Consider the following 19,660-nt stretch of genomic DNA (forward strand, 5'->3'; position numbering starts at 1 on the left):
AATCTGGTAGCCTTCTTCTATACAGTCTGCTGTTTCTCCAGAATGAGGGCTGAGATTTCTAGACAGACTGATGAGGCCCCTGACTCAGGAGTAGACCCAGGCGTGGAACATCCTGAGGGGTGTGGGAAATGGGAGGATATGGGCCAAATCCTGAAGGAATTCTCTGACCCTATAGTCTGGGATTTTCCCCATAAACAAATTCAGAACCCAGCTGAGGTGGGGAAATATCTGAAAGAGAAATACCAGGATGAGCCTAAGGAGAGAAAGGTCATTGCAGTGAGCTGGGCCCTGGCATATGCTTATCGCACTCTGTTGGAGACTGTAGGACAGCAGACGGAGGCAGGGGGGCAGGGAGATAAATCAGCAGCTGTCCCAGTCCCTCAGGCTGCAGCCAACACCACAGGCTCAAAGCCAGCAGCCAAACCAGATAGTGAGCCTAAGCCAGCAGCTAAACCAATGGCTGTTGCTACCAGTACTAGAAGTGGGAAATGCACGGACAAGACCAATCGACCAGTGGATGATGATGATGATGATGATGATGCAGGAGAAGGAACCTCAATGCCTCCTGACATAAAATCAGGAGTCAAAGCAGCAGGTGCAAGACCAGATGCAAATATTGAGTCCTTTTCCCTGAAGGACCTTCGTGGCCTACGGAAGGATTACACCCGATGACCTGATGAATCCATAATTCGTTGGTTAGTCCGTCTCTGGGATGCTGCAGGCGAGGCTACAATTCTGGATGGCACAGAAACGAGGCATTTGGGATCCCTGTCACATGATCCTGTCATTGACCAAGGAATGATGAGGGGGGCAAACCCTCACAGCCTCTGGGCACGGGTCTTGGAAAGTGTTGCACAAAGATACCTGTGTGCAGATGATCTTTATATGCAACAGACACAGTGGAAGACCATAGAGCAAGGGATCCAACGCCTGAGAGAGATGGCAGTGGCAGAGATTATCTTCTCAGATGATGTGACAACTAGGAACCCAGAACTGGTGCCATGCACATCTGTGATGTGACGGAAACTTGTGCAACTTGGGCCACACGAATATGCTTCTGCCCTAGCCATAATGAAGCAGGATGAGAGGGATGAGACTGTGCTGGATATGGCAAGGAAGCTCCGAGCACATGCAGATGCTGTGCATGGCCCAACACATGCCAGAATTGCAGCGGTAGAAACACGTCTGCAGAACTTAGAGGATAAGATAGAAGAGAATCATAAGAAGCTCAGAGAGGAGATTAAAGAAGACCTTCTCCAAATCTCGGCAGTACAGATCAGAGGTTCTGGTATCCAAGGCAGACGTTCCCCAGATGGCCAGAGAAGGTACACCCCACGAACAGAGCTGTGGTTCTACCTGCGTGACTGTGGAGAAAACATGAGGAAGTGGGATGGAAAACCTACTGCTGTTCTGGCACGACGGGTGCGTGAATTGAAGGAAGCCACCAGGAAAAAAGCAGGTCCAGTTGCCCATAGCCGAACCACCAGGTATGATGATGATGATGACATGTCCAATCCCCTTGAAGGAACATCCAAGACATTTGCCCAGGGAAAGAAGGATAACCAGGCTTAGAGGGGCCCTGCCTCTAGCCAGGTAGAGGCCAGGGAAAATCGTGTTTTCTGGTCTGTGTGGATTCGTTAGCCTGGCACATTGGAACCACAAGAGTATAAAGCTTTGGTTGATACTGGTGCTCAATGTACATTAATTCCGTCGAGACATGTGGGGACAGAGTCTGTTTCTATTGCTGGTGTGACAGGAGGATCCCAGGATTTCACTTTGGTGGAAGCTGATGTGAGCCTGACTGGGAATGAGTGGAAGAAACATCCTATTGTGACTGGCCCAGAGGCCCCATGTATTTTGGGCATAGACTACCTTCGAAGTGGGTATTTCAAAGACCCAAAAGGACTCAAGTGGGCATTTGGGATAGCTGCTGTAGAGACAGAGGGCATCCAGCAATTGAACACCTTGCCTGGGCTGTCTGAGAATCCATCTGCAGTAGGACGCCTGATGGGAGAACAGCAACAAGTGCCAATTGCCACCTCCATAGTGCATTGACGACAGTATAGAACCACTCGAGATGCTGTGATCCCCATCCATAAGATGATCCGAGAGCTGGAGAGCCAAGGGGTGGTCAGCAAGACCCACTCACCCTTCAACAGCCCCATTTGGCCTGTGTGAAAATCTGAAGGAGAATGGAGATTGACTGTGGACTACCATGCATTGAATGAGGTGACTCCACCACTGAGTGCTGCCGTGCCAGACATATTAGAGCTCCAGTAGGAGCTTGAGTCCAAGGCAGCGAGGTGGTATGCCACTATAGACATTGCCAATGCATTTTTCTCCATTCCTCTGGCAGCAGAATGCAGGCCTCAGTTTGCCTTCACCTGGAGGGGCGTGCAGTACACCTGGAAGCGACTGCCCCAGGGATGGAAGCACAGTCCCACCATCTGCCATGGACTGATCCAGACTGCACTGGAAATGGGTGAGGCTCCAGAACATCTGCAGTATATTGATAACATCCTTGTGTGGGGAAGACAGCAGCAGAAGCGTTTGAGAAAGCGGAGAAAATCATCCAGATTCTCCTAAAAGCTGGCTTTGCCATCAAGAAGAGCAAAGCAAAGGGACCTGCTCAAGAGATCCAGTTTCTGGGAGTGAAGTAGCAAGACGGACAGCGTCAGATTCCTACAGACGTCATCAACAAGATCACAGCAATGTCTCCACCCACCAATAAGAAAGAGACACAAGCTTTCCTGGGTGCCATAGGCTTTTGGAGGATGCACATTCCTGAGTACAGTCAGATCGTGAGCCCTCTCTACCTGGTCACCCGCAAGAAGAACACTTTCCACTGGGGCCCGGAGCAGCAACAAGCCTTTGCCCAGATCAAGCAGGAGATTGCTCATGCAGTTGCCCTTGGCCCAGTTAGGACAGGACCAGATGTGAAGAACATGCTCTATTCTGCAGCCAGGAACCATGGCTTGTCCTGGAGCCTTTGGCAGAAGGTGCCTGGGGAGACTCGGGGTCGACCACTGGGATTCTGGAGCTGAAGTTACAGAGGCTTTGAGGCCAACTGCACTCCCACAGAGAAGGAAATCTTGGTTGCCTATGAAGGAGTCCAGGCTGCCTCAGAGGTGATTGGTACAGAAGCACAACTCCTCCTGGCACCCCGACTACCGGTGCTGGGGTGGATGTTCAAAGCAAAGGTTCCCTCTATGCACCATGCCACCAGTGCTACATGGAGTAAATGGATTGCTGTTATCACACAGCGCGCCCATCTTGGAAACCTGAATCACCCTGGGATTCTGGAAATAATAACAAACTGGCCAGAAGGTGAAAACTTTGGTCTCACTGATGAAGGGGAACAAGAAGTGACACAGGCTGAAGAAGCCCCACCATACAACCAACTGCCAGCAGAAGATACACGATATGCTCTTTTTACTGATGGTTCTTGCCGCACTGTGGGAATGAACCGGAAGTGGAAAGCAGCCGTATGGAGCCCCACACGACAGGTTGCACAAGCTACCGAAGGAGAAGGTGGATCAAGTCAACTTGCAGAACTCAAAGCCGTTCAACTGACCCTGGACATTGCTGAGAGAGAGAAGTGGCCAAAGCTCTACCTCTACACTGATTCATGGATGGTAGCCAATGCTCTGCGGGGATGGCTGGAGAGGTGGAAAGAGGCCAACTGGCCGCGTAGGGGAAAGCCAATCTGGTCTGCTAATGACTGGAAAGATATTGCTACCAGGGTAGATAAGCTGCCTGTGAAAGTCCACCATGTAGTTGCCCACGTTCCCAAGAGTCAGGCTAATGAGGAACACTGAAACAACGAGCAGGTAGATCAGGCAGCAAAAATAGAGGTGTCAAAGATAGACTTAGATTGGCAACACAAGGGGGAGTTGTTCCTAGCTCGATGGGCCCATGATGCCTCAGGCAATCAGGGCAGGGATGCCACCTATAAGTGGCTACAAGACTGTCGCAGACAGCTTTTCATTAAAAATCCATCTTTAGAATTTTTTCTTTCTGAGAAGCTGAGAGGCCTCAGAAACAAAATGTAAACAATGGTTATCTGCTGCTGTGGAACGCAACAGGTGGATCCGTGATTGGTCTCGTGGGGATGTTTGGAATAAGTGACCAGTCACGGCAGTCTCTGTCCGAGCCACAGACCTTTGTTTTCATTCTTTTCCTTTCTATTCTTAGCTTAGCTAGCCTTCTGAGATGAAACTTTTCCTTCTATTCTTTTTAGTATAGTTTTAATGTAATATCTATCATAAAATAATAAATCAAGCCTTCTGAACATGGAGTCAACATTCTCGTCTCTTCCCTCACCTGAAAACCCCTGTGACCACGGTCACAGATGGTGACCCTGAGTGACTGAGGGAGATTCATCACTTGGTGAGAGCCCAGAGGAGCTGCTACACTGGGTAAACCCCAAGTGTGTGGCATTGATGGTCACCTCACAAGTGACCACAGAAGTGGATTCTAGCCAGGAGCTGAAGAACTGAAGATCCGGATTTGGACAGGGTTCACAGCAAGGCTGACCACAAAGGGAACCTTCTGAAAAGCCTCCAGAAAAGATGTCCGGAAAGCCTAGCAGCACCATGCAGCTGGCCAGAGAGTGCTGGACACTGTCACAAGGTTCTGTTAGCTTTTCCCCTCCTGAAAATGCTGCCCTTCGCAGATTGTGGCTGCAAATGTGGGGGAGGGTCCCCACAGAGGCAGAGGTTCATTTCTCCCCTTCAGAGGAGAAACTTATTGCCCTCTGACAAAAATAGGGTGAAGAGGACAGAATTCCTATGGTAGAGAGACATTTCTATGAGTTTTTTTGATGGGCAAAGCTCTGTGGGTTTTTTATGAATGTGCTCTATGCCCTTGATATGTTCATATGGGAATGCATGGAATCCATTTTTGAAGCCGCCTTGGACCGTGGACTGGGGTAGCCCAGGATTTATCCCGGGTTCAGGACGCTCTTCCTGGTCTTGAAACGGAGAGCAGCGTCCTTTCAGTGGATTGCTGATTGCAGGGGGCAAGCCCCATTCCCCCCAGTTCTCACGGGAGAAGACCCTTTGGAGGGGGACGATCTGCTGCTTCCCAGCCCCGCTGACTCGCAGCGGGGGGTGAGATTTTGCCTGCAGCCAAAGTTGTTTTTTTTCCTGCGTCTTTGGAGCATGCTCGGACGGAGCCATTTTTCCCCCCCTCGTTACCCTCGGGGGGGTCTGAGTGGGCTGTGCCCCCCGCCCGGCCCCACAGGCACCGCCCCGCCCAGCCCATAGACCCTGCCCTGCTCAGCACCGCGGGTGGCACCGGTCCTCGGGGCCCCGCCTGCCGAGCCCGCAGGGCCACCCCAGCCCGCCCCGCGGGTGCGTGCGGCCCCTCCAGCCGGTGTCCCTCCAGCAGAGCCTGTGGGGTCTCCGGCTGCAGCGGCCCTGCCTGCGCCTGCGCGGCCGATCTCAGCAGCACCGCTTCCCGCGGCTGCGCCTGTGCTGCAAGGCAACGCACTCAGCGACGACAGCGACCGGCAAGCGGTGCCGCCCCCCCCGGCTGTTCCGCCACCTCCCGTGCGGACTCCGCCGGATTTTGCGATTGCGCTTCTGCGGCCGATCCCAGAGCCAGGGGCAGAAGCTGCTGCCGACCCCGTGCTGTCCCCGCCATCCCCTCCCGCAGGGACAGAGCTCGCGCCTGTGCTGCCACTCCCGGAGCTGAGCGACACAACAGCAGCATTGTCCCGTGCACCCCTGCTGCCCCCACCGGCCGCCCTGGCGGTTCTGCCGCCTTTGGGGACTTTGTCCTCTGTGTCTGCGTCAGAGGCTGTCCTGGAACCGGTGGCATGTCCAAGCTCGGACCGTCCTGAGCCGTTTGCCCCTGCGAGAGCGGCTGCGGCGGCCGGCCTCTCCTGTGGAGGAGGCGTAGCTCGGTAGCTGAGTGCAGGCGCAGCCCGACTGCCTGCTTTCAAACTCAGCGTTTTTGGCAGGTTGGTGGGTGTTCGGTCGGTGGTTCCCCCCTTGCGGGTTCCAGGGGTGCCTGCCGTCCCCCGTGCATCCCAGTGGCCAGGGGGAGGTGGCTCCCGAAAGTTCTGCCTCTGGTCCCCAGACTGGGAGGCAGATGGAAGGAACACCTTTTGCATTTGCATTGCAGAGGCAGAGGGAACAGCGGAAAGCGACCATCGCTCGCTTGCTGTGGGGACAAAACATCCCCAGATCCGAGATGATGATTCTCGGGACAGCTTCTCTTCCCCCACTGCTGGTATGGGCCAGTGGTTCGGGGAGGAGGAAGCGTTTGGTCACTCATTCTGCCATTGCATTGGCAGCAGGGTGCAGGTTTGTGAGAACACAGACCCCACCTGGCGGGCTGGGCCTGGGCTGCTTGGCTCAGTTCCCCGGGCCAGGGCCACCGCCCAGCCGGCTCTTGGGCTTGGGGCCTTTGCTTGCCCCATCAGGTCCTGGGCCACCGTTTTGTGGGCCAGGTCTGGGGTTCCTGATCCTTCCAAGAGGGCCAGGGCTCCCCAGGGCCTCTCAGGCTCTCTGCTGCTGCTGCTCTTTCCGAAGGAAAAAAAATAAAATTAAATAAAAAGAATTGAAAGAGCTAGTAGCAGCTCAAAAGCACTGAAGAGTCAAAAATTAGCTTCAGCCCAAGTGGTTCAATAAAGTGGCCAAGACATTCCTGAAATTTTCTCAAAATTGTTTGATGACTGTCAATGGATTTCTGATAACTATTGATGGATTCTCTCTAGCAATTTGTTGTTTCAGGATTCTGCAACCTGTTTCAGGACCAAAAGGGACTTTCAGAGATGTCAAAGAGGAACGTCTTCAGTCAATGGAGTTTTTCTGAAACTCAGCTGTTCAGACTTGAACTTTCTTTGCATTGTTTTTGCATTTTCTTATATTGTAAGATTGTTTTAGTGATATGATAGAATTTTATGTTCTACAGGTGAAGAATTTCCTTGATCATTCCACATCAGCACTTGATTGAGGCTTTGATTGGCAACAGATAACCTGTCAAGTGTTTGTTCTTTCTTCTGCATGAGTCGAGCAGAAAGAATTACAAACACTTTTTTTTTAATTTAACTAAAATAAAAAAAAGGTGACATGTCGCTGACATCTATTTATGAAAAATCCTTTCCTTAGGATTTTTTCTCCTGAAAAGCTGAGAGGCCTCAGGAACAAAATGTAAACAATGCTTATCTGCTGCTGTGGAGTTTTGAAGAGCTGCAAGTGGCCAATCTGCCTGCAACAAGCACCATTCCACGGGCTCTTGTCACCTTTCCCGACACGGCTGCTGCAGCTCATGGAGGGTAAAGCCCTGGAGGCTCCTTATGGGCGGTTATGGACGATTGCAGGCAGCACCTCCATGCCCTGGATCAGCGGTGCCCACTCCTGGGAACCCCCACGTGTTCCAGTTTCTGTGAAGCTGCCTGTGAAAAACACGTTCACTCTCCTGTGAAAATGTACAAAGTTTAATAAGGGACAATGGGAGACCAGGACCATGGAGCAAAGGTTATTACGGCCGGGTGCATCTTGGCACTCAGCCAGGAGCACCCTGTTACCTTCGGGGATCCCCTGAAATACCTTTCCCCTTACATCAGCCTGGTGCATATTCATAGAGCCTCATGCATATCCATCAACTACTTTACATATTCCAGGAATGATTTTACATGGCCCCTCCCTGGGTCTGCCTTTTCAGAGCATGTGTGTTTCTTGGCTGTGGTTTTGGCTCCTTCTCTTTATCACCTCCAGTTTTTGGGCCTTGGTGCACTCTGCCTTCAGACGGGGAGTGCTGATAGTTGGCAGATCTGTACAGGTGTCCTCATCCTGTGTGCATTGGATGTTATCCCACCCAAGCAGGCACTTTAGCACAAGCAGCCTTTTAACAAGCTTAATTAATGACAGAAATAAAAACTATAGAACAAAGTTACTTTCAGAAACAGTCCCAGCCCATATTTGATCCCAGTCCGTGTGGTCCCAGTCCATAGGATCACAGTCCATACAGTCCCAGTCCATACAGTCCCAGTCCATATTTGATCCCAGTCTGTGTGGTCCTGATCCATATGGTCCCAGTCCCTGGGATCCCAGTCCAAGTGATCCCAGTGTGTGTGGTCCCAGTCCATAGGATTCCAGTCCATTCAGTCCCAGTCCATATTTGATCCCACTCCAGGCTATTCCAGTCTGGAGGGTTCTGATCCACAGGATCCCCATCGACGTGATCCCAGTCCAGGTGATCCCAGCCCATATTTGATCCCAGTCCAGTTGATCCCAGTCTGTGTGGTCCTGATCCATATGGTCCCACTTTGTGAAGTCCCAACCCATAGGATCCCAGCCCATATTTGATCCCAGCCCATATTTGATCCCAGTCTGTGGGGTCCTGCACACACTCCCAGGGTCTGGAATTCCAGTTCCCAGCCAGGAAAAAATGTTCCTACCCTTGAACTTCCTTCCTATCATCTTAAAAAAATTAGAATGACATTATAAATAAATAAATAATAATTAGAATAAATAATTAGAATGAAAATGAAATATAGTAATTTCAACTCTTACTTACAATACTCCAACTATGATTCAAGCCAAAAAACAAGAACTATAACATTACCAATAAATATAAATAAATTATATACCAACCTTTGAAAGTTTTAACTCGATGGCTAATATACTTGAGATAAAAAATATCTAAAAAACTAACATACAATCTAACACACCTTAGTAAAAATTCATATTACAAATATACTAAACACAAAACCAAACACCACTATAATTTCTCAGACATTTTAACCAAACAATTAAACATTAATAATATCCTTAGGTACTCCTAAAAAATTAAAACTATTTTTAAAAATTTAATTTTGTGTGGGTGGTTTTATGTTGATATTGGTTTTTGGATTGTTTGCGTTAGATGATTTAAAAAAGGAATTGAATCAGCTGAGAAGGTGGCACTCTGCAAACAGAACTGACTGAAAATGGACGGGACAGAATCAGTAACTCAGAAAGTTTTATTTGCTATCAAATACATCCCACACACCCAGGCACACACAATCCCCATCCCACTGCTCCAAATTGAGATCCCACTTCTCCCAGTCTTCTCCCAACTCAATTTCACTCTGGCAGCTGTGGAACGGAGTGAGTTTGGCCTGAGACCGAGTTTTTGTGAGGAGGGAACAAGCAATCTGAGGTGGAATTGAGCCTTTTTGGATTAAAATTCAGGTATTTTCAGTGGGATTTGAATGGTTTTGAGGTGACAGATCGATCACTCCTGACCCATTGGTGTTGGGTCAAGTGAGAGCTGCTGGAGAAGCTCTTCCCACACTGGGGACACTCGTAGGGCCTCTCCCCAGTGTGGATCTTTTGGTGGCAGATCAGGTGGGAATGGCGGCAGAAGCTCTTCCCACACTCCCCACACTCATGGGGCCGTTCCCCATCATGGATCCTCTGGTGCCCATCAGGTCACAGCTCCGCCTGAAGCTCTTCCCACACTCAGAACACTCATAGGGCTTCTGACCATGTGGATCCTTTGGTGCACAATCAGGCTGGAGCTCTGGCTGAAGCTCTTCCCACACTCCCCACACTTGTAGGGCCGTTCCCCAGTGTGGATCCTCTGGTGCCTGATCAGCTCGGAGTTCCACCTGAAGCTCTTCCCACACTCCATGCATGTGTGGGGCTTCTCCCCATCATGGAGCTGCTCATGGAGCACCAGCTCCGAGCTCTGGCTCCATCTCCGGCTGCCTTCCCGGCCCAGGCTGGCTCTTTCCCCCTCACATCCCCGCCATCTGTGTTTGCAGCCCCTCCTCGTGCGGCATGTCCGGGGCTTTTCCTCCCCGTTGGCTTCCTGTGCCGTGGAGCCGCTCAAAACGGCCTCTGCCACCAGGTTCTGCCGCGGGCACTTGTCCTCCCTGCTCTCCATGCTCAGCTCCTGCTCTGGGCGAGGAAGGACAAGGACAGCATGGGATTTGCCTCCGTGCCACAGGCAAGGGCAACGAGATCCCCCCAGGGCTGTGCTGCAGCCGGGGGCCGTGCTGGGCTGGGAGATGGAGCAGCACAGAGGGGAAAGGGGCACTGACTTCCTCCTCACCTGCCTCAGTGTCCCGGGGCATCTTCCTCTTCCTCGCAGCCTCCCAGGGCTTGGAAATGGGAAATCCTGGTTTGGGGAAAACAAGGGATGAGCACGGTGAAACTGAAGACCTAAGAAGAATTAAAAAAAAAAAAAAATAGGAAATAAAGAAGAAACAAGAAGCATAAGAAGGGTTTAGGCCAGAGAAGTGATCTTTCCAAAGCTGGGCAAGGAAAGCTTCTTGATTCTGCAGGATCTTAGACTTGTGGATGATAAATGCATTTTTGTTTGGTTCAATTCTGACTTTTGCTTTCAGCATGTGATGATTTTTAACCAAAAATATGCCAGAAACTGAGCTGCACTTTTGCTATCCTGCACAGGCTCCCCCCAAATCCTCTCTACAGCATCACTCTGAGCTCTCAGTAGTGCTGTTTTAGGCATAGAAACATTTGGTGTGTGCAGGTGCTGACAAAAACAGTGGGGAAGTCACAGGCTAGGCTCCAACAACTTGAAAGCTCTGTTTTACAGTGATCACAGTGACCTTCCATGGGAGAGAGAGAGGAGGTTTGAACCTCTTCAAAGCATCCACTCCACCTGCAGTTTCCCAAAGAGGAAGATCTTCCCTGGGAGACTCGCACAGGGTGAAACACTCTCACTGCAGCTGAGGGCAGAGGTTGTGTTTAAACAGGAGGGTGAGGAGCAGGCTCACTCCCTCTGTGGCTGGTCCTGGCTGAGAATCCCCCTTGCTGCTCTTTCTGTGGAGAGCAGCTCAGTTAATCCGTGCCAGCTTCTTCTCCTCCTGCCCACTGTTGTCTGGGGACTGCCAACCCCCCGTCCCTGCTTGACAGGTTTGGAGTGAGGCTGGGTGTGGACGTGTTCATGGAATCACAGAATCCCCAAATGGTTCAGGCTGGAAAGGATCTTAAAGCTCATCCAGTCCCACCCCCTGCCACAGGACACCTTCCAGCATCCCAGATTGCTCCAAGCCCATCCAGCCTGGCATGGAACATTTCCAGGGATGGGGCAGCCACAACATCCACACCCACAAATATTAATGAATGTTGGACTTGAGCCAGCACCTAAATCCATTCCTCCTTTGTTAATCTGATCCTAAGATGCATTATGATCCAGGGGAATCAAGGAGTTCTCAATGCCTACCCTTGTATCTCCGTTCTTGGAGTCATGTCACTGAGAATTTCAGTGTTTGTTTAAAAACTTTCTCAGATAAGGTGTGAAGCCTGAGATCACTTTCAAGACTCAAAATTTTGCTCTCAAGAAAATTAGCTTTTAAAAAATGCCGTGGTTTGAGCCAGTGTCACAGTTTCAGGGAGTTTCAGGTGAGGAGTCCACAGCCCCATCAGTGCCAAGCCTTCCCTTCTAAGAACATCTTCCCCCCCTTTTCCTCCTTTCCCACCTTAAAGAAGAAGCTGAGGAAGCTGGAGCCAGTGCTGCTGTTGCCATCACTGCTTCTGGAATTTCTTTGGCAAGTGTGGCTTTTCTCCCATTTCTGTCCCTGCTGACTTCATCCTTTCAGCCCCTCTCCTACTTCTGGAGGTCTTGGTGGGCTCCATCCTCCAAAACCTCAACTGGCCTTTTAGGAAATCTAACATTTCTTCCTGTGAGTCCTCCGTTGAAAGCTTGTGGCCATTGCACCTTTCAGTGAGGCCAAAAACCTCAATTTATATCACTTCACCTTATTTCTGACTCCCACAATTAGTTAATCTTGCATTGATGACTGCCCATTCTGAATCATGGGTCTGGTGCTGGGACATTCAGTGCATTCAGACCAAGGGGTCTCCTGACTTTCCTTAGTCTTTGGGTTTGGGCTCTGTCCTGGTGCAGTTTTCATCAGATTTGGACCAGAGGGTGCTGGACACTGGAACAGACTCCCCAGGGAATGGTCACAGCCCCTGTGAATTCAAGGAATGTTTGGACAAGGCTCTCAGACCTGTGGTGGGATGTCCTGCGCAGGGCCATGAGTCAGACTCATGATCCCTGTGAGTCCCTTCCAGCTCAGGATATTCTTGGATTTGTTGGAGTCAGTCATGGATATGGACAAGACACCTCAGGGTGGATCCCTTTCTCTGCTCTCTGCTATTCTGCTCTTTCCTGGCAATCTCCAAGAAAATTGCTCTGCACTAATCTTTCTTTATCAATTGCAGCAGCTTGCTGGGCTTTCTTCAAAATCTTCCAGATGTCTTTGATCAGCCATGCAAAACACTTTTTATTTTCTCCTGAACTTTGCTTTTCTCTTGAATAAAAAGTGCAGCCAGGCTTGCTTAAGAGGTTTTCTTGAGACAGTACCACTTTCCTTTCTATCTTATGGACCGTGTTTTGCCTTTTAATTTCACCAACGTGACACCTTGGTTGGACAGGGCCGGGTGATTTCCTCATTTGGATCCAGTGGGGCTGGGATTTCCAGCCCTAAACTCCTTGGACTCTGGCACCAAAAATCGATCATAACATCACACAGCAGCTTCTCCCTTTTAAACTTTCTCTGAAATAACCAAAACAGCTCTTAAAATTTCTTTCTCTTACAGCTTACGCTGTGGCATGAGTGTCTCATATCTCGCGACCCCTCCTCGAGACCCCTCTTAGGACCCATCCGCACCCCCCAGGTCCCCCCACAGTGCCCCAGGACCCCTCCCCAGACCCCCCCAAACCCCCGGACCCCTCCCCAAAGCCCCCCCAGACCCACCCAGACCCTCCCCCGCCCCCCCCCATCCCCTCTCAGGCCCCTCCCGCTCCTGTTCCGAGCCCGGGGGGTCCCGGCGGCGGTGGGGAAGGGGGCGCCGCTTCCGGCTCGCCTCTGATTGGCTTGGGTCGGCGGGGGGAGGCGGGCCTTGCTGAGGGGATCCGCGCCGTGATTGGTTAGTTCAGGGATGTGCAGCGCGCTGATTGGTTGGTTCGGGGCGGGGCGCGCCGCGCCGCCATTGCTGGGAGCCCGCACACGCGGTGGAGGCGCGAGATTCTGAGGGAGAGCGGAGCTGAGGTGGGGCCGGGGGCAAACTGGGGGGGTTTGGGGCGGGTCTGAGGGGAAATTGGGGATTTTTAGGGGCATCGACGGGAAACACGAGGTTGTGCGGTGGGTTTGGGGGGAATGAGGGGGTCTGAGGGGGCTTTGGTGGGTCTGAGGGGGCTTTAGGGAGCTTTGGGGGGAGCTTGAGACCGTCTGGAGCGTTCTCAGGTGGGTTTAGGGGGAACTGAGAGGAATTGGGAGAGTCTGAGGGGATTTTGGGGGATTGCGAGAGGATCTGGGCCGTTCTGAGGTGGGTCTGGGGAATTTCGAGGAGTCTGAGGCGATTTCATGAGGTTTGGGGGGATTGAGGCGTCTGAGGGGGATTTGGGGCAGTTTGATGGATTTGGGGGCGTCTCAGGTGGGTCTGGGGTGAATTTTGGGGAGAACTGGGGGGGTTGAGGGTCCTGGGGAGGTTTTTGGGGTCCTGGGGAGGGTTTGGGGGTCCAGAGAGGTTCTGGGCTAACACTGGGGGAGCTCTGCGGGGTTGGGCGTTCCTGGAGGGGTCCCGGGGGAGATTTGGGGGTCCCGGGGGGTCCCAGGCCCACCCTGAACCGGGGTCTGGGGGTTTCGGGGGGAGGGGACACTGCAGGGGTTCCCCCCCCGTTTTTGGGGGGGTCTCCCATGGTGCCCCCTCCCCAAAAAGCTCCCAGGGCCCCCTGAAGTGGCTCCTGTTCCACCGGCCGGTGCCCCTGATCCAGGACGGCCCCACTGAGTCTGGGGGTGTTTGTGGGGATTTTGGGGTTTTGAGAGGGTTTTTGGGGATTTGGGGCTGGCTTTTTTGGACTTGGGGGGATTTTGTTTGGAGTTGTTGGGTGTGGGGAAGGGCTGAGAGGCACCAAAATCTCCTTGAAAGCCCCGAAAGTCCCAATAAAACCCACAAAATCCCAATTAAATCTCTGAAAATCCCATTAGAACACCCCAGAATCCTAATATAAACCCACAAAATCCTTTGGAATCCCAAAAAATCCTGATTAAACAACACAAATCCCCCAAAGATGTCCCCAAAACCAGAAAAAGTCCCACAAAATCTTCCCCAAGATCCAAAGAAATCCTGGCAACACCCAAACCCCCCCAAATCCCACCAAAAATCCCAAAAACCCCAAATCCCCAATTAATCCCTCTGAATGCCACCACAATTCCAATAAAATGCCCCAAAATCTCCTAAAAATCCCAATAAAACCCCAGGAATTTCTGAGAATCCCAAAAAATCCCAACAAAATCCCAGTGAAACCCCCAAAATTCAAAAAGAGCCACAAGAAATTTCAATAAACTCCCAACCACCCCCAGAGAAACTCCCCCTCAAAATGCCAAGAAAATCCCCCAAAATCCAAACCCCCAAAATCCACAAAACCAGCCACTCCCAGTCAATCCCAGTGTGATTCCAGTCGCTCTCAATGAGATCCCAGTGTAACCCAGCATGGACTCAGCTGCTCTCACTGGGATCCCAGTGTGATCCCAGTTGCTCCCAGCATAATTCCAGATGTTCCCAGTTCCTCCCATGATGATCCCAGTTGCCCCAAGAATAGTCCCAGTCCCTCCCAGCAGGGTCCCAGTCGTGCCCAGTTGCCTCCAGGGTAGATTCAGTTTCCCCCAGCATCGTCCCAGTTGCTCCCAGCATGATCCCAGCTGTTCCCAGTGTGGTTCCAGTGCCCCCAGGATGGTTACAGACACTCCCAGTATGTTTTAGTTACCTCAGAATGATCCCAGTCTTTCCCAGTTCCTCCCAGTTTCCTCTAGCATCATCCCAGTTTCCATCTGTTGCTCAAAGGGTGGCCCCAGTTGCTCCCAGGATGATCCCAGTTGCCCCAGTTGTAGTCTCAGTCCTCTCAGCATGGTTCCAGAACCTTCCAGCCGATCCCAGTTGCTCCCAGTGGGTCACATTTTCCTCCCAACATGGGCCCAGTAGCTCCCAGTAAGCCCCAGTCAGGTTCCATTCACACCCAGTATAATCCCAGTATGATTGTAGCCACTCCCAGTATGATCCCAGTCCGTTGCAGTCTAATCCCAGTTGCTCCCAGTCACTCCCAGTCTGATGCCAGTGCCCTCAGAGTGATCCCAGTTGCTCCCAGCATGGGCCCAGCTGTTCCCAGTGTGCTTCCATCACTCCCCTATGGTTACAGACACTCCCAGTATGGTCCCAGTTGAACCCAGTTGCCCCTGCTCTACTCCCAGTCACTCCCCATATGATCCCAGTGCCTCCCAGCATGGTCCCACTCACTCCCAGTTGCCCCCAGTGTGGTCCCAGTTCTCCCCAGCATGGTCCCAGTTGTTCCCAGTGTGGTTCCAGTCCCCCCAGTATGGTTCCAGACACTCCCAGTATATCCCAGTTGCCCCCAGCATGTCTGCAGTCATTTCCAGGCACTGCCCGTGGCCCCAGTAAGGTGTCAGTTATCCCAGTATGATCCCCCAGTCATGCCCAGTATATCCCAGTTGCCTCCAGCAGGCATCCAGTCCTTCCCAGTTCCTCCAGTTTGCTTGCAGCATCATCCCAGTTTCCCTCAGCTGCTCCCAGTAGCCCAAAGTGTGATCCCAGTCGCTCCCTTTCAACCCCAATATGATCCCAGTAAGCTCCAGTTTGATCCCAGTCACATGCCAGCCCTCCCAGTGGGGTCCCAGTTTAATCCCAGTTGCTTCCAATCTCTCCCAGTATGGTCCCAGCTGCCTCCAGTATGGTTCCAGTTGCTCCCTGGATCAGCCCAGTCAGTCCCAGTATGATGCCATTTGCTGCCAGCATGCTCCCAGTTGCTCCCAGTCAGGCCCAGTCTGGGGGATGATGTGCAGGGTGTGCTCCCAGTCCCTCTCAGATCCTCCCAGTATTAGTCCAGTCCCTCCCAGTATGATCCAGAGATGAGCCCAGTGTGCTCCCAGTCCCCGCCAGTCTGAACCAGTTGTGCTCCACATGGTTCCAGTTGCTCTCTTTCACCCTCACTTTTGTTCCAGTCACTCCCAGTATGTCCCAGTGTAGCCCAGTTCCCTCCTTCGTCTTTCCAGTTCCTTCCAGTATGATCCCATTTGCTCCCAAGCACTCCCAGTCAGTCTCAGTGTAGTGGCACTCACTGCCAGAATGATCCCAGTCAGCTCCAGCATGATCCCAGTTCATCCCAGTATAAGCCCAGCAGATTCCAATCACCCCCAACATGCAGCCAGTCACTCCCAGTTCCTCCTGGTGTGATCCCAGTTGTTCACAGCTGTTCCCAGTCACTCTCAGCATAATCCCAGTCACTCCCAGTATATCCCAATTGCCCATAACATGGTGTTAACTGCCCCCCACAGGCTCCTACTCGCTCCCAGTATGATCTCAGTATGATCTCAGTATGATCCCAGTATCCATCAGTGTGATCACAATCTGCCCTGGTATGGCAGTATAATCCCAGTATGATGTCAGTACAAACCCAGTACAGCCCCAGTCACTCCCAGTACGATCCCAGTATGATGTCATTACAAAGCCAGTACAGCCCCAGTCGCTCTCAGTCCGATCCCAGTGCAGCCCAGTCCCTGGCAGTGCTGCCACTGCTGGGATCCCCCAGGCCTGTGTGCGTTCCCCCCTGGCGGATGTGCCGAGAGGAACCCCAAGGGCTGGCAGTGGCCAGGCAGGGTCCCCAGCAAGGCCCAGTTTGGATGTGCAGCCCCCAGTTTGCCCAGTTTGCCTCTCCTTTGGCCCGGGCCGGGTTCCCCCCGCCTGCAGCGGCTGGGAGCAGCCGAGAGCCCCGCGCTGCCCATGCCGACCTGTCCCGGCTCCATCGCCGCTCCTGCCGCGGGCTGCGAGGGCTGCGGGAACGGGGCACCGAGGGTGTGGCTGCTGCTGGGGGAGGAGGAGGAGGGAGGGAAGGGCAGGGATGGAGGGGGAGGAGGAGGCGGGTAAGGGGGGAGAAGGAGGGGGAGGGATGAAGGCGGAGAGAGAGCAGCGATGGAAGGAGGAGAAGGAGGTGGGGTTAGGGAGGAGGAGGAGGAGGAATGGAAGGGGCGGGATGGAAGAGGAGAAGGAGGTGGGGATAACAGAGAGGAGGGTGAGGGGGGATGGAAGAGGAGGGACGAAGGCGGATCAAGGCTGAGCAGGAGGAGGAGGGCAGGGATGGAGGGGGAGGAGGAGGCGGGGTTAGGAAGGAGGAGATAGGGCTATGGAAGAGGAGGCGGGGAGAAGGAGAAGGAGGTGGGGTTAGCGAGGAGGAGGAGCGGGGATGGAAGAGGAGGGACAAAGGCCGATCAAGGCTGAGCTGCGGGAGCCACGCGGTCTCGAGCCCTGCCTGAATTCGCAGCCCCCACTTGTGGGATCATCGCCGCCCCCCATGGCTCTGGTGAGCGGGGAGGGGGAGCCCAGTCTGGATATCCCGGGGGTCCTGGGTTGGTTTTTTGGGGGGATGTTTGGAAAATGAAGAAGTCCAAGGCTGAGCGGAAAAGGCCCCTCGGGGGGACATCGGGGGGTGGCAGTGCTGTCCTGCCGGGGATGCCTGGGGGGATCTCGTTGCCCTTGCCTGTGGCACGGAGGCAAATCCCATGCTGTCCTTGTCCTTCCTCCCCCAGAGCAGGAGCTGAGCATGGAGAGCAGGGAGGACAAATGCCCGCGGCAGAACCTGGTGGCAGAGGCCGTTTTGAGTGGCTCCACAGCGCAGGAAGCCAACAGGGAGGAAAAGCCCCGGAGATGCCGCACGAGGAGGGGCTGCAAACGCAGATGGCGGGGATGTGAGGGGGAAAGAGCCAGCCTGGGCCGGGAAGGCGGCCGGAGATGGAGCCAGAGCTCGGAGCTGGTGCTCCATGAGCAGCTCCATGATGGGGAGAAGCCCCACACATGCGAGGAGTGTGGGAAGAGCTTCAGGTGGAACTCTGAGCTGATCAGGCACCAGAGGATCCACACTGGGGAACAGCCCTACGAGTGTGATCACTGCAGGAAGAGGTTTCAGACCAGCTCCCATCTCCTCCGACACTATCAGAGTCACACAGAGGAGAGGCCCTTCCACTGCCCCGACTGTGGGATGGGATTCCAATGCAACTCCACCCTCGTGAAGCATCGGTGCATCCACACTGGGGAACGGCCCTACCAATGTGTGGAATGTGGGAAGAGCTTTGGACACAAAGGGAACCTGTTCCAGCATCAGAGGATCCACACTGGGGAACGGCCCTGCGAGTGTGGGGAGTGTGGGAAGACCTTCAGGAGGAGCTCTGACCTTATAAAGCACCAGAGGATCCACACTGGGGAGAGGCCCTATGAATGTGGGGAGTGTGGGAAGACCTTCAGGAGGAGCTCTGACCTTATAAAGCACCAGAGGATCCACACTGGGGAGAGGCCCTACGAGTGTGGGGAGTGTGGGAAGAGCTTCAGGCTTAGCTCCAACCTGATCAGGCACCAGAGGATCCACACTGGGGAACGGCCCTACGAGTGTGGGGAGTGTGGGAAGAGCTTCAGGAGGAGCTCTGACCTTATAAAGCACCAGAGGATCCACACTGGGGAGAGACCCTACGAGTGTGGGGAGTGTGGGATGTGCTTCAGCCAGAGATCGGACCTAATCAGGCACCAGATGACCCACACTGGGGAGAGGCCCTACGAGTGTGATAAATGCAGGAAGAGGTTTCAGACCAGCTTCCATCTCCTCCGGCACTATCGGATTCACACAGAGGAGAGGCCCTTCCGTTGCCCCAGCTGTGGGAAGGGATTCAAGCACAACTCCCACCTCATCATTCACCAGCGCATCCACACTGGGGAGAGGCCCTACGAGTGTCCCCAGTGTGGGAAGAGCTTCTCCTGCAGCTCTAACTTGACCCGACACCAACGGAGGCACCGGTAAGGGAAGCCCTGCGAGTGCCCCGAGTGCGGGAAGAGCTTCGTGCGCTGCTGCAGCTCCATCCCCCACTGGAGGAGGCACTTTGGGCACAACCCTGGTGAGCCACATTCCCTGTGGTCCATGTTAGGAGCACACGTGGCTTGTTTTCCTTTTTTTTTCACCTTAATGTTTCTCTCTTCTCCATCTCTTTGCACTCCAAAAGCCAAAAGGGATGGATCTGTCACCTCAAAACAACCCTAATCCCACTGAAAACAGCTCAATATTACCCCAAAAGAGCTCATTCCCACCTCAGAAAACCTCAATTCCATGCCAAACCCCCTCGATTCGAGACCCACCAGGCTTAGATGGGTTTGGGAGGAGACAGGCAGAAGTGTGATCCCTTTTTGGAGAGGTGGGATGGGGGTTGTGTGGGGCTGGGTGTGTGGGGTGTATTTGGTAGCAAATAAAACTTTCCGAGTTACTGATTTCTGTCCCGTTCATTTTCAGACAGTTCTGTTTGCAGAGTGCCACCTTCTCTGCTGATTCAATTCCTTTTTAAAATCATCTAACACAAACAATCCAAAAATCAATATCCAAATAAAACCACCCACACACAATTAAATTTTTAAAAATAATGTTAATATTTTAAGAGTACTAAAGGATATTATTAAAGTTTAATTTTTTGGTTAAAATGTCTGAGAAATTATAGTGGTGTTTGGTTTTGTGTTTAGAATATTTGTAATATGAATTTTTAACTAAGGTGTGTTAGATTGTATGTTAGTTTTTTAGATATTTTTTATCTAAGTATATTAGTTATTGAGTTAAAACTTTCAAAAGGTATTTCTAGATATATAAT

General features: G+C 52.5%; 1 protein-coding gene and 1 pseudogene across 1 annotated transcript in view; one reads left to right on the forward strand and one right to left on the reverse strand.

The window, feature by feature from the left end:
* LOC136570728 (uncharacterized) overlaps window positions 1-19,660 on the reverse strand; it is a 2,607,743-nt pseudogene that overhangs the window by 585,680 nt on the left and 2,002,403 nt on the right.
* LOC136570729 (uncharacterized) overlaps window positions 1-19,660 on the forward strand; it is a 2,347,277-nt gene that overhangs the window by 473,435 nt on the left and 1,854,182 nt on the right. The window contains 1 exon segment of the mRNA XM_066571173.1: window positions 17,810-18,818. Coding sequence (XP_066427270.1) covers window positions 17,810-18,818 — 1,009 coding nt within the window.

This window comes from Molothrus aeneus, unplaced genomic scaffold (genome assembly GCF_037042795.1).
Source record: "Molothrus aeneus isolate 106 unplaced genomic scaffold, BPBGC_Maene_1.0 scaffold_36, whole genome shotgun sequence".
NCBI classification, from domain to species: Eukaryota; Metazoa; Chordata; class Aves; order Passeriformes; family Icteridae; genus Molothrus; species Molothrus aeneus.